The sequence below is a fragment of the Muscardinus avellanarius genome (assembly GCF_963383645.1).
Source record: "Muscardinus avellanarius genome assembly, chromosome: X".
Classification (NCBI taxonomy): domain Eukaryota; kingdom Metazoa; phylum Chordata; class Mammalia; order Rodentia; family Gliridae; genus Muscardinus; species Muscardinus avellanarius.
The window spans coordinates 9,212,302-9,238,159 of NC_137792.1; the positions used below are offsets into that span (position 1 = coordinate 9,212,302).

The window sequence follows — 25,858 nt, forward strand, 5'->3', positions numbered from 1 at the left end:
CAAAGGTCTTAACTATTGGGCACCTAGATGCAAATAATGATGTCGTTTCACAAGGCAAAGAAGAACATAAGAAAGCTGATCTCTGTGGCCTCCTGCCTACCATTGTTCTTGTTCATTACCAGACCTGATTGCAGACTGAGGATTACAGTAATAGTCTTAGCAGGGCCAGAACATTAATGCATTTATTTTTCAGGAATACCTTAAGTTTTACCATTTCCCACGCTTTTGGAATGAAAAGCAAGAGTGCTTTGACTTTGTAAATGTGCTGAGTTTTAGTTCTTTTGAATCTCTTTTGATAAAGTTTCTGTTTTGTTGCATTCTCATATATGTTTGCTTCCTTTTATTCTATCTTGGGCATTCACCATTTCAATTCTCTGAAATATTTAAAATTGTACCCTATTCTTTCTGTGGAAGATCTTTTTATGATCTGGGGTGGCAGATGTCATTTACAGTGATATCAGTGTCTCACAGTCAAACCACTGCTCATGTTAATGGAGGGAAGTTTCAGTTGATCAGTTACTTTGATACATGGTGAGCTGTCTGGAGTGTGATTTCTCTTAAAGTTTACTATATCCTATCCAATTCCACAAACACCAAAAGAATATTTAGAAGTCCAGAGCACTGTAATAAGATGGTCTAGAAGGTGGTATAAAGATGGCGAATTTATGGTCCAGAGTAGGAGATGCGTCATTCAATGCATAAAATGCTTTTTTAAAAAAAATCAACATATTGCCAGGTGTGGTGGCGCACGCTTGTAATCCCAGCACTCGGGAGGCTGAGACAGGAGGATTGTGGTTCGTGGACAGCTTCAGCTACTACTTCATGAGGCCCTTTGCAACTCAGTGAGACCTTGTTTCAAAATAAAGAATAAAAAGATCGAGCTGGGGGTGTAGCTCGGAGGTAGAATGCCCCTGGGTTCAATCCCCAGCACCACAAAAAATTAATATATATATTTCAGAGCCAAGACAGTAAAGAAAAACCTCTATGTATGTGTGTCATTTATTTTATAATCTGAAATCAGTCTAATTTGTTAAAATCAACATTTACTATATCCTCAAATGATAAATATGTGAGTAAAATATAGGAAGGCTAGAAGAGAACCTAGAAAGATGCTGCAGTCATTCTAATTGTTTTATTTTCTTCAGGATGATAATATGGATACAAAACCCATTCTAGAAGAACTTCTTCTCAAGAGGTCACAGCAAAAGAAGAAAATGTCACCAAGTAACTACAAAGAGCGGCTTTTTGTTTTGACCAAAACAAACCTTTCCTACTACGAATATGACAAAATGGTGAGGCTCTATTTATTCCATTGTTTTTATAGTGTTCATTATTTTCCCGGAGTCTCCACAAAATGCCTGATTATAATGAAAGAATCTCAGGGGTCTTCCCTTATACTGTAAAGATCAGCTTGCAAGTACTAACTAAACTACATTGTCTTCTCTTAACCAAAGTTTAATGAAATCAAAATAAAGGATCTTAAAGTATAAGCCATTGTCAGCACAATCTACATTATGATGTGAGACTATAATGCACCAATAAAAATTTGCTAACTTCATTAAAGCAGATTAAAATTGTAATACCGTGGTTAGCTACTGAAATTATTTTTGCTTCCTAGGGAACATTGGACAATGGCTAGGGAAATTTCTGATTTTTACAACTCTTTAGTGGGAGGGCAAGTGCTACTTGGCGTCCAGTGAGTAGAGACCAGGGACGGTATTTAATACCCTACAATGCATAGGACAGATCCCACAGCAAAATTAATATTCAGCCCCAAATATTAATAGTGCTTATGATCATAAATGCTGACTTAAAACAACACTGGAAAAAGACTGTGTACAGTTGGGAATTCTAACATAGAACTACTGAAATATTGTCATAAAATGGAAACGAAGTGAAAATGCTTTGTGAAATTAGATCTTGATATTTTTCAGTATATTAACCACATGGCAGGTCATTTGAAGCACATTTCATGATTCTCTAACAAGACTATTAACTACTGTTTGAACATTTGGTTTGGGAGAAGTATGTGTGTTTGTGTCCACACTGGAGAAATATATTTTGTTCTCATGGGATTTTGACAATCACGGAGTGATGAGAAGTGGCTCTCTACTGCTCACCCCATAATCTCCTTCCCAAGCATAACTTTAGCTTTATGCTTTGCCCTGTATACCATGAAGCATCATGTGAGACATATTTTGTGTTTTAATTGCAGAAAAGAGGCAGCAAAAAAGGATCGATCGAAATTAAGAAAATCAGATGTGTGGAGAAAGTCAACCTGGAGGAGCAGACACCCGTGGAGAGACAGTACCCATTTCAGGTAAAAACAGGAACAATATGACATTCAGTGGATACTTATTACTTTAATATTTTCTATTATGAACTCAGCACATTCAGGGAAAATAATGTTATTGGGAAACGGCCCATTAAGTCAACGATAAGGCTTGGAATATTTCTGAATGGGAATTGAGCACCCTGGTAAAGTCATGTCCACCAATCTGCCTCCCCTGGAGGGAACAGAGAAAAGAGGAGAGTAGAAGCGGTAATGGCCTCATCTAATTCCAGAACCTGAGAGGCTAAGACAGGAGGATTTCAGGTTCAAGGCCAGCCTCAGCAATTTAGTGAGATCTTATTTAAAATAAAATAAAATAAAATAAAAAGGCTCGAGGTGTTACTTCCTGGGTTCAATTCCTATTACAAAAGGGGAAGAGGCACTGACGGATGAGATGAAGCAGAGTCTGGAGAGGTGGGGAGGGCAGGCTCATGAAGGGCTTTACATATGATGCTAAGGTATTTCAACTTTACCTTGAAGTACGGCACACTATAGAAACTATTCCTTCAGTACCTTCTGGAAGTGGCTTGACAAAAATCATGCCCCTACTTTTACTGTATCATGAATACCCTTTTTTTTTTCCTTTTTAGAATTCTATTGGTACAATGTAATTATACATCATAGTGTGATCCAAAGTGATACATTTCATATATGCACATGACACATCTTGGATGAACACCTCTTTCTGATCCAAAGGGAGATGGGTTGTATTTCAGATGGTCAGACTACCCAATTCTAGTACTGGGGGGTCTGTGACCAGAAATTAAATACAAGAATCCAGCTGATCAATAATCCTTACTCCTCATTCGAAAAGTATTACTCACTTGGGAGAAATCAGGCAAGAGAATGCTCATGAAAGAGACTGCGGATTCACATCACAAAGACATACGTAGTCAGGGACACAGAGACTTTGGAACCCTACAGAGCTCCTAGCCTCTTCACTGATATTTGTATAGCCACAGAAACATATTCAGCTTTCTCAGAGTATGTTTTCTCATTTGTAAATAAATAAATAAATAGACATACTTTTATATTTCATATGATTAAAATATTTAAGTAGCTAAAAACAGCGTGTTTAATAAATGGCATATAGTACTTGACATTTATTAAGAGTAGCATACACTAGAGAGGGATATTGAGGAAATATTGTCATCTTCAAACATTTAAAGTGTCTCAAAGACCACAGAAAGACTTGTTCTTGGGATTCCTGGGTTACCATGTAATGCAACAGACTGAAGTAACAAGAAAACATATTTTTCTCATGTAACCATGAACTGTAAACATTATTAGAATATATGACAATTGAAGCCAGACATGGTGTGGTGTTCCACACTTGTAAAATCAAAAAAGATGGCAGAGCAAAGTAAAGGACTTTCCATCTCTGGACATATTTTTAAGGCTAGAGCAGCTAAAGATTTTCCCGTGGGGTGTAAAGGGAATTGTCTGGCAGGTAGGTGGATGGATCAGAACACTCATAAGACACGGGTAATGTGTGAATATTATAATTACAACAATTGAATATTATAATGATTTGAACATCATTCATTATTAATATTATTGGTTATGTATTATACAATAACATTTATTATATATTATCTTAGCAATTATTAATATTATTCCAATATAATATTCAAATATTATAATTCTCCATGGTCCAGGGCATCTCTACTGAGACCTCAGCATTCCCCCCTGTCAGATGCATCCTTACTATGATTTTCCAAAGTTTTGAAGTATTTAGGATAAAACACATTGAGGAGTAAAGGATACAAACAACTGTTGATTTTATCCTTCACTCCTCACTTCCAAATGTTATATGAGCAAACTCAAGGTTTCTTTTGGATAATAGAAAAAATTTGCAGGTGCAGCAGAGTGAACTACAAGGGAGTCCTATAAAGACCCGTTATGTTCTTTGCTTTCCAGATTGCCTATAAAGATGGACTTCTCTATGTCTATGCATCTAATGAAGAGAGCAGAAGTCAGTGGTTGAAAGCGTTACAAAAAGGTAATAAAATGATTGTAAAATATTAATAAATATTTCTGAGGCTTGGTGGAGGAAAGATAAAAGAGGACCCAATTCCAATAAATAACCTGCTGATTTTCCTAGGAAGCTCAGGGAATGTGCCTGACCCATCCTCATTTTGCAGCCTTATTGTTACAGACTAGAAGCCTGTGGATGTAATTCCCTGCTCAGCACAGAGATAGCTTTGGGGAAGCTAGAACGCCTGCTCTCCACCTGCTGCGCTTGCGTTTACCAGGGCAAAGTCTAGGTCTCCACAGGGCTGCTTCAAGTCCTGTAGCTACTGTATTTTCATTGTTTATAGAAAGTTATATCCAACACTTACTAAGCTCTTACCATGTGCCAGCTACTTTATCAGGTACTTACAAAACATGTTATTAGATTATCCTCTTAAGTCTATGGAAACCTGTAATATTCTCCCCTTACACATGAGTGAAGCTAAAGAGATCATAAGTCTCATAATAGGAATTGCAGAACTCAGTTACCCAAATCCAATGTTTTGGTACTATCAATGAGCCACAGCCCAGCTCTGCCGGGGTCCAGCCCTAGCAAGAGTCGAGGTTCGTGTGCTGGTGAGAAGAGAGTCGAGGTCGTGAGAGAGAAGACACTGACACACGAGACCAGATGGCAGCTTCTCGAACTTTATTCTGATGGAAGCTTCTCTCTTCTTTCTTACTTCTCTTTTTTACTTCTTTCAGGATTTGTTACAATCTTTATAGTCATGCAAACAGGAACTTCAAGGACAGAAAAAGTCTTTTACAGAGTTCAGGGCAGGGTGCCAGACATTTAAATAATCATAGAAAGTATGCTTTGTCTCATCATCACAAGGCCAGCTTGAACTTAATCTTATATACTGGCCCAAACTAAGGTCAGTTTGAACTTAATCATTGGCCCAAACTTTATCCTTGGGGAAAAAAAATCTTTGCTGACTGGGTCTCTCACAAGCCGCTGCCCATCAATTTTAGTTATAATGCTTATACATAAAATTCCAATTATACATATTCATCCAAATAATCCTAAAATAATTTTTGAAGAAGGGAATTCTAGGCATACTTCATGGGGGATCTATGCCCTTGCCGGTCCCCTGACCAAGCTTTCTCAAGGTCTGCATGAGATGCTGTAGCACAGCTCTGTTTCACTTTTTATTTTGAAACAGGGTCTCACTAAGTTGTTGAAGGCCTTGCTAAGTTGCTGAGGCTGATCATAAACCTGAGCTCCTCATGTCTCAGTCTTCCGAGTGCTAAGGATACAGGCATGTCCCATTATACCCAGATCCAACCCCAATTTTTAACCTGTACACTGCAACAATTAGGCTTTTTAAGACCCCCTTGCAACAACCTTTGGTAGAAGCAGGAGAATGGCGATTGGGTGCTGTAGTGTTTCTTTCCATGGTATTTTTATTTTAAAGATGGGTAGTGATGTTTAGCCAATATTTAACTCAAATGAATGGGTCTACTTTGGAATTTCAGATATCAAGTTCCTAGATAGGGGAACATTTAATTTTATTTACATTTTAGATCATGCCTCTTTCTCATTACATCTCAAATTACAAACACTCCACTTTGATGCTAATACAGCCTTTGTCACATGTAGGACTTAGTCTCCCTTTGCATGAGAAAGGCTTCAGGAATCTATTTTGTAGGATAGTCAAGTACACCCCAGGGGAAGCCCTGCCTGTCACCACCCCTCCATCCACCATCATCTCAGTGAAGGGAAAAGGGCATCTCTGTAGGAATGAGACAAACCTGCAGCCAGGTCCCACTTTGATGTGTTATCTAACAACTATTTAATATTTCTGGATCTCAGTTTCTTGACCTGTCAAATAGAGAGCATATTTCTTTTCTCCTATAGCTGTCATGAGCCACTAATGAATGACTCACAAATATATTAAAGTATCCTCCTCATGGAAAACAAGTATCACTGTGGTTGATTACAGTGGGGCTTCTAGGAGGAGCTCTAAGGCTTTGTTTTCTATTCAGTCACCTTTGGAGGGATTTCCTGGGGGTCAACTGCTATGTAGACACAGCCTGGAGGTGTGGCTCTTGTTCATGCCATAGGTCTCCATTAGTGCATCCCTCTGGGACTGTATATGTTGTACATGCTCGAGTGGTCCTTGGACTGCACACATCAGGACATACAGAATGTAAAATGAGAGCAGAGAGAGAGAAACAAAACACATCTCCTAGTCCCTCATAAAACAGCAGAGTCTCCAGCATTGGGGCTGTCATATACCTAGAGGATGACATATATCCATTAGTAATGCTTCAGGCTGCAGGTAAAAAAAAGACACCAAGCAGTTACTACAATAAAACCACTTTTGTTCTTCTTGCGTGGTTACAAGTGCAGAGGGAGAAATTCCAGGGATAAGGAAGCAGTTTAGTGAAGTCGGTAGAGACACAGGAGGGATCCTCAAGTTTTCTCCTTTGTTGCCCTTAGAGAACCCCACAGAGATTCTGAGTCTTTGCAGAAGGACCCCTGAAAACTTTTGTTCATGGCACATCATCCAGAACTTTGTCTCATAACCAGGAGGCTGAGAGGCAGGCAGTATCTGCTTTTTTCCAATCTCTTTACTGGAAGATAGGGAGAGAGAAACAGGGTGGGATTAACTGTAACATTGGTCTGCTAACCAGTAACAGGGAGACAAAGAAGTTTCCTCCCTCAAATCTTTTCCCTTATGAAGTTTCATTGTGACACAATGATCTTACCTATTTTTTATCTGTTTCTTGGCTTGAGAATTCTAAAGGGCCACAAAGGAAGGTACAGAGTTTCCAGATAGTAACACTTGAAAGTTTTGGACTGATTCCGTGGTGACTTAAGGTTCATCAGCTACCACAATTCTGAATTCAGTTACCCAGGTATTGATAAGTGTGTTCTTCCTTCTAAAAAACTAAAACCAAGAGGGATTTAGCAGAGAAGTGACATTTGTGCATCCAAATGTAGTGAAAAAATACCCAACTGCTCAATCTCAGATCTGCTAATTCATAGCCTTATGACTGTGGGCAAGTTCTACTACCTCAGTTTACCTAACTTGCTATGAGAAGCATTACAGAACTAACACTACTCCAGGGTTGTTGTTGTTGTTGTTGAATAAATTAAAATGGATGATATATGTGAAGGAAAATACATAAAATCATATATACATTAATATATGAGTTCCTCTTATTACTGTTAGGTGGTGGGAATATTGCAAAGTGAACTTTCGGAACTGGTTGGATAAAAAATTACTGAGAACATAAATCCACATAGTAGGAAATATTAGGAATCTTGACAGGTGAATACCAGGAGTTTAGACCAGGAAGGCAAGTAAGGTACCCAAAAAATGCCAATAATCATTTGGTATCAAGATCAGAAACTTGTGTTTTGTAATATTTATTGCTTTTGCTCTTTGTGATTTCTGTAATAATTTACCTTTAGTTCTCAGTGGTACAGATTTTTTTATGTTGGCATTTTCAGCTAAGCTGAAATGAATTAGATTAAAAGAATAAAATGACTAAAGCCCACTGTTTACTGAACACCTATTTTGGGACAAACATTTACACACATTATTATCTTATGTTTTCTCAGTGATCCAGTGAAATTTTTGTTATCTCCATACACATTGTTGAGTGGAGGTTCTAAAAAAGGAGTAGAACTCTGCTGAGATCTAAAGAAATCCTCAACTTGAACATAAAATAAAAAGGGAAAGAGTTGAAATCATACATAGAACCAGCCCTCTCCACCTAGAGATGCGTCTTGAACTAATTTCTCTTAAGACTTTGTAGATCTCTCAGTTGCATTTCAAGAGGCTCATTTGTTACAGATACACTATTACCCTCTAAGATTTGAATTTCATTTCCTCAATCGAACACTGCCCTACTTCTATGGTTCTTTTAAATATGTACCTAGTCCAGGAAAAGCAACCCCATTAACCATTCATTCCTTAGTATAAACATGTCAAAATCATAAAAGACAAAGGATAAGAAGCTGTTCTAGAGGCAATTAGTAACCTAAGTGTCACATGTGATTATGGATTGGATCAGAAAATGTAGGTAATTAGATAAAAACCAGTAACTGATCAGAAAAACATTAGTTATAATAAAGGATTATAAAGGACATTTTTAGAAAAATTTTGAACATGAAATGTGTATTAATTAGTAATATTGTATCAGCACTAGATTTCCTGAATTCATTGATTGCATTATGTCTATATACGAGAATGTCCTTATTAATAGAAGTTACATATTGAAGTGTTTGTGAATGACATTAGTCATACTGTCTACTATTCACTTTCAAATTAGTAAGCAAAATATAATAATGATAAAATATCAAAGACAATGATATGTATAGAGAGAAAGAAAAAAGCAAGACATTACAATTAACAATTAGTAAATCTAATGGGCATATGAATGTTTATTGTACCCTTCTTGCAACTTTTCTGCACATTTGAAATTTTTCAAAGTAAAAAATGGAGAACTGGGCACCGTTGCACTGTGGCACATGCGTGCAATCCCAGTATTTGGGAGACTGAGAAGGGAAGATCACAGGGTTGAGTCCAACATGGGCAACTTCGCAAGATCCTATTTCAAATTTAAAATAAAATAATAAAATGGGTTGGGTGTATAACTCTGAGGTAGAACACCCTGGGTTTAATCTCCAATACCAAAAAATAAATAAAATGAAGGAAATATGCGCTTTTCAAACTTATTTCCGTTTTGCTAAGATCTAGTTCTACCATCCAGCTTCCTTCTGCCAAAAGAGAACGCTGAGTACAGTCACCTATCCACTATACCTACGATGTATTTTTAAGTTCCTAACAGCAAGCTGATTGAAATATGTATTTTTACTAGTTTTCTTTTTAATTTAAGAATGATATTATATGATATTGTTATTACTATACACATAGACTTCTCTCTCTCTCTCTCTCTCTCTCTCTCTCTCTCTCTCTCTCTCTCTTCTTTTTGGCTTATTAACTTTGAGTGGAAGATTTATATTCTTCAGCAACCATTGACTTTTACCTTGGTATTGTTCTGTGATGATAGTGCTTGCTGACCATTTTTCTTGCCTTGGAGCAAAGCCTGCTCATGTTCGATTTTCTTCCGTCCTGCTCCTCAGAGATAAGAGGCAATCCCTACCTGCTCATCAAGTACCACAGTGGATTCTTCGTGGATGGGAAGTTCCTGTGCTGCCAGCAGAGTTGCAAAGCAGCTCCAGGATGTACCCTCTGGGAAGCATGTAATGTGTGATCCCTTGTGGGGCTGGATCCCTGGTGGGCGGGGCCCCATTTGGTCCAAACTTCCAGATGCCAGAACAGCTTCCCAGGAGACAAAATGTATCCAAGTAGTTGGCCTCATGAAAATCCAACCTTGGATTTTTTTTTTCATTTTTCAAATGAAATCAAATTCTAGGGTCAACTCAGTCATGCTCATTAAGAACAGTATTAGTGAGGAATAAGAACTGAAATCATTAATCAAGCAATGAGCTATTATTTCCTCCCATAATCCTTCCTAATTTAAGATAAACTCCAAGGAGATAGGACATGGTGAATATATTAGCATGAAAATAGATGGACTTTTCACTTAATAAGAATATCAGCTCTTTCTTTTTACTCATAAACAACAACGAAAAGGCCAACATTCTTTTCAAATATATAACTGAAGATAAAATTTAAGTAGTACTCTTAATCCCTATATATGCCAAAGTGATGATGGCCACATTTTAAAAGATATATTAAGCTGGGTGTGGTGGCACATACCTGTCACCCCAGTTCTTGGGAGGCTGAGACAGGAGGATTGCAGGTTTGAGGACAGCTTCAGCAACTTAGCATCCTCAGCAACCTAGCAAGACCCTGTTTCAAAATTAAAAACAGAAAGGTCTGGGGATATATTAACTCTATGTGGCTCTTCTCCTCGCTGTGTAAGTCCGAGAAGTAATGTCTGTTTATGGTATTAATCATTCCCTCGCAAGGAGCGCTGTGTTCAAGCCAGATTATAGCTCTGATCTTGTGAATTCCCTGAGAAAGAGCAGGAAAAAGGCCAGAGAGAGCACTACCATGGGAAGAATTTCCTAGGCTATGTCTTCATGGCCCTCTCCATGTATTCTAGGTGCTATAGATTCTCTGTCAGGCTCCAAGGACAACTCTAGAACATAGAGGTTTTATAACTCATGAGCAACTATGATACCATCTAGCTGCCCAATAATAATTTACTCTTTTGACTTTTGCTAAACTCCTGCACAGCCCTTGGACTCAGGGACTATAAAGGAAGCAGTTGGATAACTTTGTTCCTTTCTGTTTCCAAGATGCTCTGGTCCATCTTTTTTTTATTACAGGACACATGGCCTACCAGTAGCTGGACCACACACTATAGGTTGTTTGGGACATTCTCATTCCAGGCCTGGCTTCTGGCATAACCATTAAAATTATACCTTTTCACTGTCAAAAGTATTTCAGTTTAGGAAATAAATCATATAGTCATCCTACTGACGAAATATACAGTGACTTCATAAAGCTTGCTCATCTATTTCCATGTGAGAGTAGAAAGAGAAATCAGCAATTATCGTAAGAATATAAAAAAGCATACAACAGGTTTGTTGATGTATTCATCAGCCATTTACTGATCTTCGATCACAATTAAAGTATATTGTGCACACCGATCAAAAAGAAGTCAAACATAGATACTGACCTCTAGGGTCATATGTGCTACCAAATGAGATTAGAGATCTGTAGAAATGAGATATAAGCGAATAGTTATAGGAATCAGAGGAACTTGAATTTTCAATCCAGATTTACCAGGATATCAATAACTGATGGTGGGGAGTAGTGTTTGAGTTGGGCACTATACAGAAAAGCTACAGAATCACTAAATTCACTTAATCTGGAGTATTGCTCATATAATCTGGTTCATCCTTTGAATTCCTAACAGCAAGTGGGTGTTTTGTTTGTTCCTTTACTGTATTTAAAATTCCTGCTGATATTACTTGGTTTTCCTTTTCAGATGCTGATCTGCACGTGGCTACAAGTGAAGAGAAATACAGAGCTCCCATTTTCCCAGACCGACTGGTGAGTCAATAATTTTAAAATGTTTTTCGTAGTCAGGATATATGAAATAAACCCAGAGTTGCCAGAGTCAAGACTAGAAAATGTGGAGTTCATGTAAACTGTTCAATAAAGAGAAAAAATTATGAGCTATCACTCTTAGCTACAGGTAGCATCAGAATTGGAATCAAACACAAATATTGTAACATTTCATCTCATATTTTGTATTTACTGCTTGTGGTCTTTTTCTGATCAGTAAACTCATTTTTTGGTACTAGGTATTTCTAGCTCAGGAAACTCACCTGAAAGTAGAAGGAACTTTCTACCATTCATCAGGCCTACAGTATCTTAGGTACTTATTTTCAGCTACACACATTCACCTACACTTATTTCTTGCTAAGTAAATACCATATAATGTTTGTGAACCAATATGAAGGACAAAAATAATTCCTTACTGTAGTAGGTTAAATGGTCTCCCCCAAATTTCACATTCATTCAGAACCTCGGGATGTAACCTTATTTGAAAACAAGCTCTTTGCAGAAGCTCTTTGCACACTGTAATTAATTAAAGATCAAGGTAATAGCCAAATGTGGTGGTGCACACCTGTAATCCTAGTACTTGAGAGGCTGAAGCAGGAAGATGCCAGATTTGAAGCCAGTCTCAGCAATTTAGGGAGGTCCTGTTTCAAAATTAAAAGTGCTAGGATGTCTTGTTTGCTCCTCTATAGGATTTCGTTTTTCATCTAGAGTTCCTCCTATGACCCATTTTTCCTTAGCTTTCACATACTAGGGACAGCATCTGATTTCTTATTTTTTTGTGACTGACTAATCTCACAGCATAATGTCCTCCAGTTCCATCCATTTCCCTGAAAATGATGTAATTGAGTTTTTTTAATGGCTGAGTAAAATTCCATTGTGTACATATCCCACAGTTTTTGTAATCCATTCATCTGTTGATGGACATCTTGGCTGGTTCCATAGTTTGGCTATGGTGAATTGTGCAGCTATGAACATAGATACACATGCATTAGTTTGGTAGTTTGGTTTCCTATCTTTTGAGTAGATACCCAGAAGTGGTATTGCTGGATCAAATGGTAGATTTGTTCCCATGCTTCTGAGGATTCTCCATACTGTTTTCCAAAGTGGTTGCACTAATTTGCAATCCCATCAACTGAGGGGATGGGAGGGGGGAAGAAGAAAACTCTCTAAAACACACAATGTACTTAAACAAATCGAAGTCAACCACTAAGCCAAGCAAGGGAAGGAGGGATGGGGAGGGAATGGGGTGGGAATTGGGTAGGGGCTAAATCGGTGATGTGTATATGTATGTACACACAAGTTTTTTACCCCAATATGATGTATGAATATAATGCACCAATAAAAATGTTTTTAAAAAGTGCTAGGAGAGCCGGGCGTGGTGGCACACGCTTGTAATCCCCGCGCTTGGGAGGCAGAGACAGGAGGATCACGCAGGTTCGAAGCCAGCAGTGCGAACTGGCTTAGGAGACCCTGTTTCCAAATTAAAATGTAAAAATAGGTCTGGGAGTGTAGTCCGGAGGTAGAAGGGCTTCCAGGAACCCAGTACCACCAAAAAAAAAAGTGCTAGGAGAGGGTCACTCAGAGGTAAAATACCCCTGGGTTCAATCCACAGTACCACAAAGGAAGATCAAGTTGAGGTTATAGAGAAAGAGAGTGGGATGTAAATCCAAACTTGTGTCCCTGTAAGAGACACAGAGCATGTGAAGACCTAGCCAGATGTTGTAGTTATACTACCATAAACCAAAGAACATCAGGAATCACCAGAACCTGAAAAAGGCAAGAGGATATTTTCCCTTAGAGCCTTTAGAAGGACCATAGCCATGCTGAACTTTGGCTTCCAAAACTATGAATGACTAATTTGTTATTTTACCTCACCAAATATGTAGGAGTTTGTAATAGCAACCCTATGAAACAAGGTTTTTTTTGGAGGTTTTACTTTGCTATCAGCGACATTGCTGTTTGGGTGTGGATATTTGCTTTAGTACTGAAGCTTAAAAATCACAACCCGTAGGCTGGGGCTATAGCTCAGTGATGGGGCACTTAGCAGACCCCGTGTTGGGTCCCAAGCATCATAGAAATACATATATATGGCCCTAACAGCAATGTCTAGAAAACACAAATCTACAGAGACAGATGGTCAATTAGTGGGGCCAAAGTGGGAAAAGAGATTGGCTGAAAATGGGCACAAAAGATTTTATTGGGGTGCAGGAACAGGTTAAAATGGAATTGTGATGTTGGTTATACAACTTGATACATTTAGGAAAAGTCACCAATTCTACACTTAAGAAATGTGAATTCCTGAAGAAATTTTTGTTTAACAATCTATGAGTAGAGAAAATAAATTACGAGTGCAAAACCATTGCATCTCATCTCTGCCAGGGAATTCTGTGGGAAATGTGTTGAAAATGATCAGTCAGGCACATACATGGCTAAGTGTTCCTAAGCCTATTTTGATTAAATGCTGCCCAAATGAACCAGGGATCAGACAGGACATTGTGCAAAGCATGCTTTCCTTTGTTTTGTTCTTACTGGAGCATTCAATACAGGACACATTTTCTGAATAGTACAAATAAAAATCAGCTTGCTAGACATTCTATTTAGATTTCCACTTATGGAACTTTCCAATGCATTTATCTTTAGAGTGAACCCATCTCTCAGCTTGTGAATAATAGTAATCTGTGTACCGAAAATTTCCAAAATGGCAAAGCTTAACTCCAAATAAATGGTATCCCAGAGTAAAAATATAAATGTAGAACGCTTGCGCGCCTCTCTCTCTCTCTCTCTCTCTCTCTCTCTCTCTCTCTCTCTCTCTCTCTCTCTCTCTCACACACACACACACACACACACACCCCACACACACAATGCACTTTTTGTGTGTATGGTACTGGGACTTGAACCCAGGGGTGTTATACCATTGAGCTACACCCTGAGCCCTATTTTATTTTTTATTTTGTAACAGGGTCTCACTAAGCTGTTGAAGGTCATGCTAATTTGCTCAGGCTGGCCCTTAAACCTGTGAACCTCGTGCATCAGACTTCCAAGTACTGGGATTACAGGTGCGTGCCACCATGCCTTGCTTCAATTTTATTTTGAAACCGAGTCTCATTAAATTGCCAAGGCTGTGATCCTTTTCTCTTAGCCTTCCAAGTATTAGGATTACAGCTGTGTGCCACCACACCTGGCTACACAATGATTTTTTTTGCAGTACTGAGGATTGAACCCAGGGGCATTCTACCTACAGGCTATACCCCAAACCCTATTCTATTTTTTATTTTGAAACAGGGTTTCACTAAATTGCAGAGAGCCTCTCACCTAGTATCTGAGTCTGACTGTATACCTGTGATCCTCCTATCTCAGCCTCCCAAGTACTGGGATTACAAGTATACACCACCATACGTGGCTCACAATGGATTTTTTTTTGCAGTACTGGAAATTTAACCCAGTGGCATTCTACCTCCAAGCAACACCCCCAGCCCTATTTTTAGTCTTTATTTTGAAACAGGGTCTCACTGAGTTGCAGAGGGTCTCACTAAGTAGCTGAGGCTGTCCATGAGCCATGATCCTCCTCTCTTAGCCTCTTGAATGCTGGGATTATAACCATGAGCCACCATGCCCGGCTTTCACAATGATTGTGTGTGTGTGTGAGTGTGTGTGTGTGTGTGTTAGTGTGTGTTACTAGGGGTGGAACCCAGAGGCTTTCTACCTCCGGGCTATACTCCCAGACCTATTTTTATATTTTATTTGGAAACAGGGTCTTACTAAGTTGCTGAGAGCCTCACTAAGTAGCTGAGGCTGGCTTCAAACATGTGTGATCCTCCTGTTGCAGCCTCCCAAGCACGGGGATTACAAGTGTGCGCCACCACGACCAGCTTGACAATGAGATTTTTTTTGGCGGGTCTGGGATTAGAACCCAGGGGCATTCGACCTCCGAGCTACACCCCCTGCCCTATTTTTTTATTCTTTATTTTGAAACCAGGTCTCACTGAGTTGACGAGGGCCTCACTAATTAGCTGAGGCTGTCCGCGAACCGCGATCCTCCAGTCTCAGCCTCCCAAATATTGGGATTACAAGCATGCGCTACCACGCGCAGTATTGACAATGAGATTTTAATGAAGTATAAGAAGTACTTTTAAAAGTACTTTAAAAAGTACATGGTCAGACTGAGGAAAGACCATCACAGATCCCCAGGGCTATCCTCATGTTCCCTTTCAGTCATCTCGCCAAGAGTAATCGCCAGCCTGACCTATAGCATCTTAGATTTTGATCTTTGTATAAATAGAATCATAAAGTATATAGTCATTTACTGTTTCTTTTGTTCAATTTATGACATTCACAATTTTTTTAGTGTGTGGTTGTAGTTTACATTAATGTTTATAGAATTCCATTGTATGAGTAGACCCCTGTATTATGTCCTCACTGCTGCTCTTGCAAATCACTCCAAATTTAGTGGTTTGAAGGTGACACAGATTTATTCTCTTATAGAGTTCTGAAGGTCACATATCTAAAATGGGGCTGCACAGCTGTGTGCTCTCAGAGGTTTTAGAGGAAGATCTATTTTCTTGTTTTTACGAGCTTCTGATGGCTATTTATAGTGTTTGGTTCCTGGTTCCTTCCTCCATTTTCAGAGTAGGAAAGGTACCAGCTTCTTTGCTCTCTGACCTCTGCTTCTATCCTTACATCTCCCTAATACCTGACCATCTTGTCTTATTTATTTATTTATTTATTTATTTATTTAATTGTGGCACTGGGAACTAAACCCAGGGGAATTCTATCTCTGAGCTTCATCCATCCATCCTTTCTTCCTTTCTTTCTTTCTTCCTTTCAGTTTTTTATTCCCTTCCTCCATTCCTTCCTTCTCTTTTCCAAATGTAAGAGCTAATACACTTTGGTTGTTAGTTCCCAGTTCCTGAATCTGCACCTCACTACCATGTATCAAAATCTCTTGTCCCCCAAAGCTGAAGATTCCTCGAGCAGTTCCTGTTCTCAGAATGGATGCACCATCTTCAAGCATCTCTCTACCTCAACATGAGAGCAACTCAAAGAAAACCTATGGTTCCCAGCCAAATGTTAATATGCGGTATATTCCAAGGGAAGACTGCCCTGACTGGTGGCAAGTAAGGAAACTGAAAAGGTAAGCCTACCTCAGCTTGCCAGCTGCCTGCCCAGACTGTAGATTAGACCCCACCCTACTGCCTTGGACTTCAGCATCAAAGCTGATGATAAAGACCATAGCTGAGGTAGTGCTGCTCTGGCAGAAAAGGATCAGAACTTGAGCTATGAAACTGGAGAAGCACATGTCCCTTCTGGGGCTGAGCATTGTAGACTTGCCATTTAGATGTTCCCGATGACGTAAGTGGTATGGTAGTATCTAAATGGCCTGCACCCACTTCCCCCATATAACTGCACATTCCTGAATACATAACTTTGAATACATATCCACTCTCTTCCATCTTCTCACGCAGTTGTGGACGTCCCTACAGGGTATCCATGTCTGTCTTGCCCCATAGTGAATGCAGAGCATCCCTCTGACTCATCATGTATCTCTTTTGTTTTCTCCCTGCCCTCTTATTCCTTTTTTCTTTCCACCCTCATTGTTTTTTACCTAAAGCAAATGCCTCACTGTCCCGATGATACAGCCACAGGGTCAAATGGAACTTGAAAGAATGTAAGTGTACTCTTCCTGGATGTTTTCTTTAAATATTACAATCTGTGGCCCCTTTCATTCCAAAGTGGAGCTAAAATCCAAGTGTGTTCATCTCTCCCTAGTACCTGAGGGGAAATGTTACATATCTCTCCTTGTGGCCCAGCATTCTTTTAGAAGATGATCAATAAACCCAGATCCATGGAGAATGAATGTTGGTTAAAAGTGAATCTGATATTATTATAACTTTGTGCTGTCTCTTTCCTGACAAAAAGCCCAGTAATTCGTTGAGGAATGTGTGTAGTGAAAACAACTGACAAGTTTTTCAAAAAGTAGGAGGAACTGTTGATTCACATGGGGTTGTTGGAGAGCTAGCAATTCATGGGTGGCCAAATTATATCTTTCTTCAAAAGTTCATCAAGAATTTTTGCATGTTTTTTATTTTTAAGAATATTTTATTAAGTAACTATTTATCTTGATTAATGAGTTTTCAACATATCCTTAGTTTTCTTTCTTTTTATTTTAAGTACTGAAAATTGAACCCAGGTGCATTCTACCTCCAAGCTACACACTTGGCCTTTTTTAAACAATTGAAATAGTGTCTGATAAAATACGGAGGCTGGCCTTGAGGTCTTCTTTTCTCAGCCTCCCAAATTTATAGGCATGTACCACCACGGTTGGGCTGAGTTGCTTTTTAATCTTTATTTTTTCTGCGCAGTAAAATAATCCATAATCTCATTAAAGTATTCAAATATTGCAGAATATTGAATACACACATCTTTAAAATGCTTCCCATGGATGTGCTATATATTTATATATAATATTTTACATTATATAACTATATTATATGTATATTTACATATGTTTACAAAAGCAGACATTCATTGCAGTCTTTTTTTCTTTACACCCTGTTCTTTTTACTTAACACCTTTAGCATTTTTCTCATATGAACACGTTAGGAGATATCTCATTTATTTAATTTTGGAGTACTAGCGATTTTCTGTTTTCTTATTGTGTAGCAGAGTCTCACTAAGTTGCTAAGGGAAAGACCTGATTTTTACATTTTAATTGCTATAAAATGTATAAAGCATCAAATTTATAATCTTAGTCCTTTTAAAGTGTTAAGTACATTTTAAAGTGTTAAGTAGCCAGGCGTGGTGGCACACGCTTGTAATCCCCGCACTTGGGAGGCGGAGACAGGAGGATCGCGCAGGTTCGAAGCCAGCCACGCGCGCTGGCTTAGACCCTGTTTCCAAATAAAAATGTAAAAATAGGTCTGGGAGTGTAGCCAGAAGGTAGAAGGGCTTCCAGGAACCCCAGTACCACCAAAAATAAAAAATAAAAAAATAAAAAAATAAAGTGTTAAGTACATTCACATTGTTGTGCCTGATTATTTTTAATATCTATAAAATATTCCATTATGTGGGTAAACCTAAGTGGCTCACTACTGACGGCCATTCTTCCCAAACTTAAAAAGAAAAAAGATAAATAAATTGCTTAGCCTTTTTCTTTTTAAATATACTTTTATTGGCATACTATAACCATACATCGTATTGATGTTTAGTGTGATAGAAACACACAGATGCATAGCACTCGGTGCATTTAGCTTTCTTAAAGAAGAGTTTTTCTCATGAAAAGATAAGGGTGAAAGGTTATCCTGGTGGGCAAGGTTTTTTGGGAAAGTGGGAGGGAGGACATTCTTGGGTTTAAGGGCTTTCGCTAGGCATTCCTTGAGATGGAGCCAGAAAAGCATTTCCTTGCCAGAGAACTGTGGTTTTGCAAAAGAGCCTGGGCTAGGAAGGCAAACAGGAAATAGGTCCTGCATTCCAGATAAAACAGCTTTTAGCCTTTGGGAGGTAGGCACTTCCTCATGCTCTTAACAGCCAAAATGAAAAAGATAACATGATGGTGCCAAAAAACAAAAAATAGATGGGAATTCTGTTTATCCATCTGCATCCACATGGAGTTTAAAAGTTCGGTATTTCCAAGACTTTTCACTATAATCACAACGACAAAAAGGAAAAGATCATAGTTGAAAATATGCACGTGAAAGAATACTTGCACGTTTCTAAGAAAGTCAGAACAAACCCAGACAAGAGGATTTATTAATCCAGGTTTCTATTGGTGGTGGGAGTTATTATAAGCCATTATTAGCCATTCTCTTTAGTTGAGCAATATTAACTGCTGCTTTTTATGGAAGTCCACTAAACACCCAAAATGTGAACGTAACTCGCTAGCTTATCTTTCCAAATTAAGTCAAATGTATGAGTGTTCCTGTCAAATAAAGCTGAGACATGTCCAAACAAAGTTAGCTTTGTCATTTAACATTTAAAAGGAGACAAACATTTTAAATTTATGAAACATACCTTTTTATTTGCAGCGGTGAAGACGTTGCATGCAGTAACCAAATGGAAGGAAATATTGTGACTCACAGCACCTCAAAGATATCATGGTAAATCTAGCTTAGATATCACTTTATTTTTTATTTTTTATTTTTGTGTGGATCATATTGAAAATGGCATACATTCAGACAGTGCTTGGTACCTTCCCCCCTCCCCCGCTTCCCCCTTCCCCCTCCCAACAATGAGTGTCCAGATATCACTTTATAGTTAGGATTTGCTTCTGTTTGCAGGAAAGCTAGCAACATTCGCATTAATTTTTATGACTAGGCTTTGCATTTAATGTAAATATATACCCAAACTGTGTAGTTTATCTTTTTGAAGCCTCAGGTGGGTCTGAATTGACAGTTTGTGGCTTACATTTTGTTTTTTTTGCGGGTTTGGGGATGCAACCCAGAGGCCTTTGACCTCTGAGCTACAGTCCCTACCCTATTTTTTTATTCTTTATATTGAAACCTGGTCTCACTGAGTTGCAAAGGGCCTCACTAAGTAGCTAAGGCTATCTGCGAACCGCGATCCTCCGGTCTCAGCCTCCCGAATGCTGGGATTACAGGTGTGCCCCACCACGCCCGACTTGGCTTATGGTTTTTCTCCCACTGATTTCTCCTAGTCATCACTGCTGAAATCCTCTGGTGTTCGCATGAGCATTAATGTAGCTGGTTCAGGCATTGCTAGTAAGAGGGAAAGCAATCTGGAGTTGAATAATTCATCTCTAAGAAGAATTATTAATTTTTTTTGGTGGTACTGGGGTTTCTGGAAGCCCTTCTACCTCCGGGCTACATTCCCAGACCTATTTTTTTATATTTTTATTTGGAAACAGGGTCTCTTAAACCAGCGTGGCTAGCTTCGAACCTGCGTGATCCTCCTGTCTTTGCCTCCCAAGCGCGGGGATTACAAGCGTATGCCACCATGCCCGGCAGAATTATTAATTTTTGACATTGTACTGTAATCACTCCTGAAGGAATCTTCGTGTTTCCATAGGCCCACTCTTCTGACAAAATCACAGCGTGTTATATGCATGTATGGAAAATCACAGTGAAGCCCATTGATTTGTACAGTTAGTATGCACTAATACTTATACTTCTAAAAGAAGAGGGGAAGACACCTGAGTTCCTAGGGGCCTTTTGTTTTAAAGGGCCACTTGCTCTTTAAATTGGGCATAAACTCGACTTTTGAATGACTGTCTGCACTGCACGTTGCTGATACCTTCCCAAGTGCAATAATGGAAATGTAACTTAATTTTATTTATTTTCAAGAAAAGAATGATGGGATTGGATTTTGCACTACCAAGGCATTTGGATTGTTTCTTGGTGATTTTTCATACTCATGTGGTTTCTTGACTCTTCTTCAGGGAGTTTCCTGAATCAAGTTCATCTGAAGAAGAAAGTCTGGACTATTATGAGTGAGTGTTGAAAGAGTTTTGTGCTCCTTTAAGACTACACCTAGACATTTCTATTCCATTTCTCAAAAGCGTCAAAACAGATTGCTCAAACTGTCTTTGGAGGCTGTATTTACATGCATATACTAGTGTGAGGGTCTGGGCCATATAACTAAATGACAGGTGGCAGTGAGCTAAGTTATTACTAATGAAGATGTTTTCCCCAATATGGACTTTCTAAATGGGCTGAACTTTCTCTAGATTTTTCATATATCCAGTGTTCCCTTCATTTCTCATCTTTATAAATATAGTATATGATGTATCTGTTCATTATTTATCCCCTGGAGACATATCCTTGGGGTGAAGTTTAAAATATCTTAATATTGAGTCAGATTTAGGGAGGAAGTTATTTATGATATAGTCATTTTACAAGATAGTATAATGAGACCTTGAGTATGGCAGCATCTATGTTGAGATGTTCTTATTCCTAGGGTGACCTTATCACTTAGCACCTGAATTGAGATGCTGAAGAGAGAGAAAAATTTCACTGGACTTCTGGTATAAACTGGACTGTTGTGGGAAAATAAGAATGTGTGGTCATACTCATTATATCAAGTCAGATTGGCCTAAGTGGCCTGTAAGATCCTTCCCAAGATTTATGGTTCCATCATTCAACAAACCAGGACACATTATTATCCCCTAGACTTAAAAATTGGTGTTAAAGCAAGGTGAGAGTAATAGAGCATTGTTGCAGAATTCAGATACTTGATACCCAATGCTATAATATTTATTTGGACACTATTATTATGCATATTTTTAATTCTGCACAAGGTGTGTTATTGATTTATTGGTTACTTGTAAAATTAGGGCTTTTGCAAAGCATACATCAGTGTGTCCAGTCCTTCTCTTATCTCTCACCCAGCCTTGTCTTGGTGTACCCATCACATCAGGGAAGATGTGCTGGCACCCTCCATCCCTTTACAGCATGACCTATTCACCATATTGTAGCTCCCTTTTACCTCCACCCTCTGACCTAGTATCTACCCTCAACAAAGCAACTGATCAAATAATTTGTACCAAGACATAAAAGGCTGAGAAGTACCAGCACAATGTTATTTCCAAAGATAGTCACCTTTTAGTAAAAGACAAAGACTTCACCAGTTGAAGTGAAGATCCCATTGGGGTGGTTTAGTCCTTAACATTCAGATAAATTGGAAGTCTTTCTTTGATTTGGAAAGCCAATGCAGAACATTTGTCTTCTGGCCATAACATTATGAGCAATTCTAGTACATTCAATTTAACATGGAGGCTGAGATCTAGATGGAAAATCATGTGTTAGGACTAGGCATGGACTTCTGCTGCTCTGACATTGAAACACTTATTTTTTTAAAAAAATAAAATAGATTTTAACAAAATACAGATACATGAAAAATATATATTCACGTGAGAAGGGAAAAGGCTAGGCTATATACATAATCTTACCTTGCCTTTGTAGGCCTCTCTGTTCCTGATCATCTCTTCCTTCTATCTCCCGTAGGTATCTTAGATCACGTTCCCTAAATGGAATTTTGATTCACTATTATTTGTTTAAAATGGGAATTCATAGTTAAACTGTCAGTTAATATCTCAAATGTTAATAAACACTATCTGTATGTGTCAGGGTAGAAGAGAGTTTCAAACTTCTCAACATCAACCTTCTCCCTAACTTTACAAATGGGGACATCCGAGGTCAAAAGAGGTAAAGTGGCTTGCTCAAAGTCACATAACTGCATATCGAGAAGTTAGTTCTAGAACCCAGCCTTCCAAGATGGCTGATATAAAGCTCTTTCCTCGCTACTGAACTATCTCTCCACCAGCTGATATACCTTTCCTCAACTAATGCAGAGACTGTACAGAGAAGCACTTCCCATTCATTCCTACCACATTCTGAGATATGATTTTTCTCTGATATTTCTTCCCTTCTATCCACACTTTCCTTCTGTACTTTTTCCTCTGTCAGGTGTTCTGTTCTAGCCAGAAGGTCCTCTCAGTCTACAAATAGATTCCACCTCATACCCAGCTCATTTCCTTAATACATTTTAGCTAAAAGACCACTGCTCTTTGCTTGCTGAGTTTCACATACAAATATGAACACGATAATCTTAGCTACCTCTATACAAAGGGTGATATTAAATGTTATTTTCAAAGAAAAAGAATTATATCTGGTTCTCCTATGCCATCTTTTTCTCGGTTTAGTACCACTGTCCCTGACCTAATACTGTCTTAGATATGTATCTAGTGTTAACAAGAATTTGTTTTATTTCCAAGAAGCACTTACTTTGAAGTAAGGTGATATGAAGTGTGCTTATATTTGATGATTAAAAGGAATGATAGGGTTGAAAGATAAGAGCAGTTATACTTAGAAATCCTGACTTTTTCTTCGGAATGGTATTCATTGGTTCAATCTCTGGTACTCATTCAAAACGGTGACATGTGGAATGACTCACAGGTTCCCCTAAATGCCAGCCCACTTAAAGCTTCACATATTCAGACTTTGCCCAAGAATCAGAATTCAGTGATGGGGTCTCAAGAGTCTGTATTTTTTTTAAATACAGTCAAGTTTAGAAACCCCTAATGTAGGGCAATGCCTCATTTTATTGATTAAAAAGTTAAATGTCCAGTTATGCAAATATGGCATTTCTTCATCTTTCAGCTGGTTTGCAGGTGACATCTCCAGGTCTCAATCTGAGCAGTTACTGAGACAGAAGGTAAATAGTCTTTCTTTTTAAATAGCCTCTAAGAATCTCTCTCATTTTTTGTTCTAGTGCTGGGAATTGAACCCATGGCATATGCTAAGCCCACTATGAAGCTCCACCCCAAGTATGAGAATTTCTTTCTATTGGTGGGCCCAGAGGATAATGCAGTCCTCATAGAGACATTGCTAGTTCTGCAGTTGGCTCGTCAGAGTGTCGATTGCCCAGCTTTGGGGTTACCAAAAACCTTCGTGTCCAGTCACTTGTTTCCCTGCTCTATTGCTGTATGATAAACCACCCCCAAAATGCAGTGGCTGGAAACACACTTATGATTTCTCACAATTCTGTGAACCAACTGGGCCAGCTGCAGGTCTTTCCTAGGCTCACTCTTGGCGCCGCATTTGGCTGCTGGATTCCTGAGGCCTTTGGTTTAGCTGAGGCAGTCAATAGGGATGCCACACCCAGAGCACAGTGCAAGTATTTATCATATTTGCTAATGTCCTATTGGTCATAGCAAATCACATGATCCAGACCAAAGTCAATACAGGAGAAGACTGAACCAGGTCATGAATAAGAGAGATGATTTGTTTTGTTTTGTCTTATTTTTACACTACTAGGGATGGAACTCAGTGCCGTGCACATGCTGGCCAAGCACTGTATCACTGAGCTACACACTCGGCCCAAGAGAGATGATTTATTTAGAACTATCACTGCAGCCATTCATACCGCTCATTAGCACCTAACCTGGGGCACAGCAGATGTGATAAGGCATACATTTTTCTGATTTTATCACAAATGGGTATGATTCCAAAAGCAAATTCTTTGGATTCACAAAAATGATACTTTGATGTAGTTCAACGAATCTGGATCTGCTTAGAATTCCCACAAGCCATTGAGTAAGACAAGCTGAGTATAGATCTCTAACAAGCTATTCCACATCTTTGGTTTTCTAAAATCTTCCAAGGATATTATATGGTGATATGTGTTTCTAAATTTTAGTTATTAAATATGAAAACATCAGACTTACATAAGTGCAAAACAAATAAAACTATCAGAAATTGTTAAAAATTAACTGGAGGAGGCCGGGCGTGGTGGCGCACGCTTGTCATCCCCGCGCTTGGGAGGCAGAGACAGGAGGATCGCGCAGGTTCGAAGCCAGCCGCGCGCGCTGGCTTGGGAGACCCTGTTTCCAAATAAAAATGTAAAAATAGGTCTGGGAGTGTAGCCCGGAGGTAGAAGGGCTTCCAGGAACCCCAGTACCACCAAAAAAAATTAACTGGAGGAGAAGAGTTGAAACATATAGGGTAGATTTACAAAGATATTGAGTGAGCCAGGTGTGGTGGCACACACTTGTATCCCTAGTACTTAGGAAGCTGAGACAGGAGGATCACAGGTTTGAGGCCAGCCTCAGCAACTTAGCAGGACTTGCCACAATTTAGTAAGACTTTGTTGCAAAATAAAAAATAAAAATAGGGCTGAGAGATAATAGAAAGTTTCTTGGTTCCATCCCCAGTACCCCCCCACACACATACAAAGATATTGAGTAGACTGGAGATATAGCTCATTGGTAGAGCGGTCGCCTAGCATGTGCAAGGACCCAGGTTCCATTCTCAGCACTATAAGAAAAATAAAGATATTGAGCGAGAAAAAAGAGGAAAGCAAAACTGTGACCCATTCCTCTGTGCCAACTATTGGGTAAGTTGTGCCCTCAATGACATTTAAAGTAGATCTGGAAGATTTCTTGTCTTACTCTCTATGTGAAAAAATCATTTTTAAGAAAAATTAAAATGATCCTTCTTTTTCAGGGAAAAGAAGGAGCATTTATGGTTAGAAATTCCAGCCAAGTGGGAATGTTTACAGTATCCTTATTTAGTAAGGCTGTGAAGTAAGTATGGCATGGATTTATTTGTTTTATTTTTCTGTGTATGATCTTTCAGTATGCTGATCATTTAGTGACATTTTAAGACAAGATACTGTCTTGAAACTCTGAAATTTCATATCAAAATATTTCTCTTGAATGTGAACATTTGTAGTCACCCCTTCTCTGAGTGATCCCTTTCTTCCTATCCCCAGATAATTATAGAATAGCCAAAATACAACGTGCTTCAGCAAATATTTATTAAGAAGACTCATGGGTGACTCCCTTCAAATTATATCTAAGCATAGAAAGAGAGAAAAACAGCAATGCCAGCCCTATCCACCTCCTGAGCTGAGAAACCTACTCCAGTGCCCAGTTTTCAGTAAACCTTTCCAGTGGGGTTAGAAGTAGCTGAAGGCTGAGTCAATGTCACTGTGTTCTCTGCATAGC

The 25,858-nt window shown here is 38.8% G+C and overlaps 1 protein-coding gene across 1 annotated transcript in view; it reads left to right on the top strand.

The window, feature by feature from the left end:
* Positions 1-1,151: 1,151 nt before the first annotated feature.
* The window catches only part of BMX (BMX non-receptor tyrosine kinase), a gene marked incomplete at its 3' end in the record, with an annotated part of 41,059 nt that continues 16,352 nt past the window's right edge, over positions 1,152-25,858 (top strand). Inside the window, exons 1-10 of the mRNA XM_080719366.1 lie at positions 1,152-1,292; positions 2,216-2,320; positions 4,253-4,334; positions 9,441-9,560; positions 11,321-11,385; positions 16,356-16,531; positions 19,422-19,493; positions 20,792-20,842; positions 23,511-23,565; positions 25,356-25,435. Of these exons, the coding sequence (XP_080575492.1) occupies positions 1,155-1,292; positions 2,216-2,320; positions 4,253-4,334; positions 9,441-9,560; positions 11,321-11,385; positions 16,356-16,531; positions 19,422-19,493; positions 20,792-20,842; positions 23,511-23,565; positions 25,356-25,435 (944 nt within the window). The 5' untranslated portion in view covers positions 1,152-1,154. The remainder of the gene's footprint in view (positions 1,293-2,215; positions 2,321-4,252; positions 4,335-9,440; positions 9,561-11,320; positions 11,386-16,355; positions 16,532-19,421; positions 19,494-20,791; positions 20,843-23,510; positions 23,566-25,355; positions 25,436-25,858) is intronic.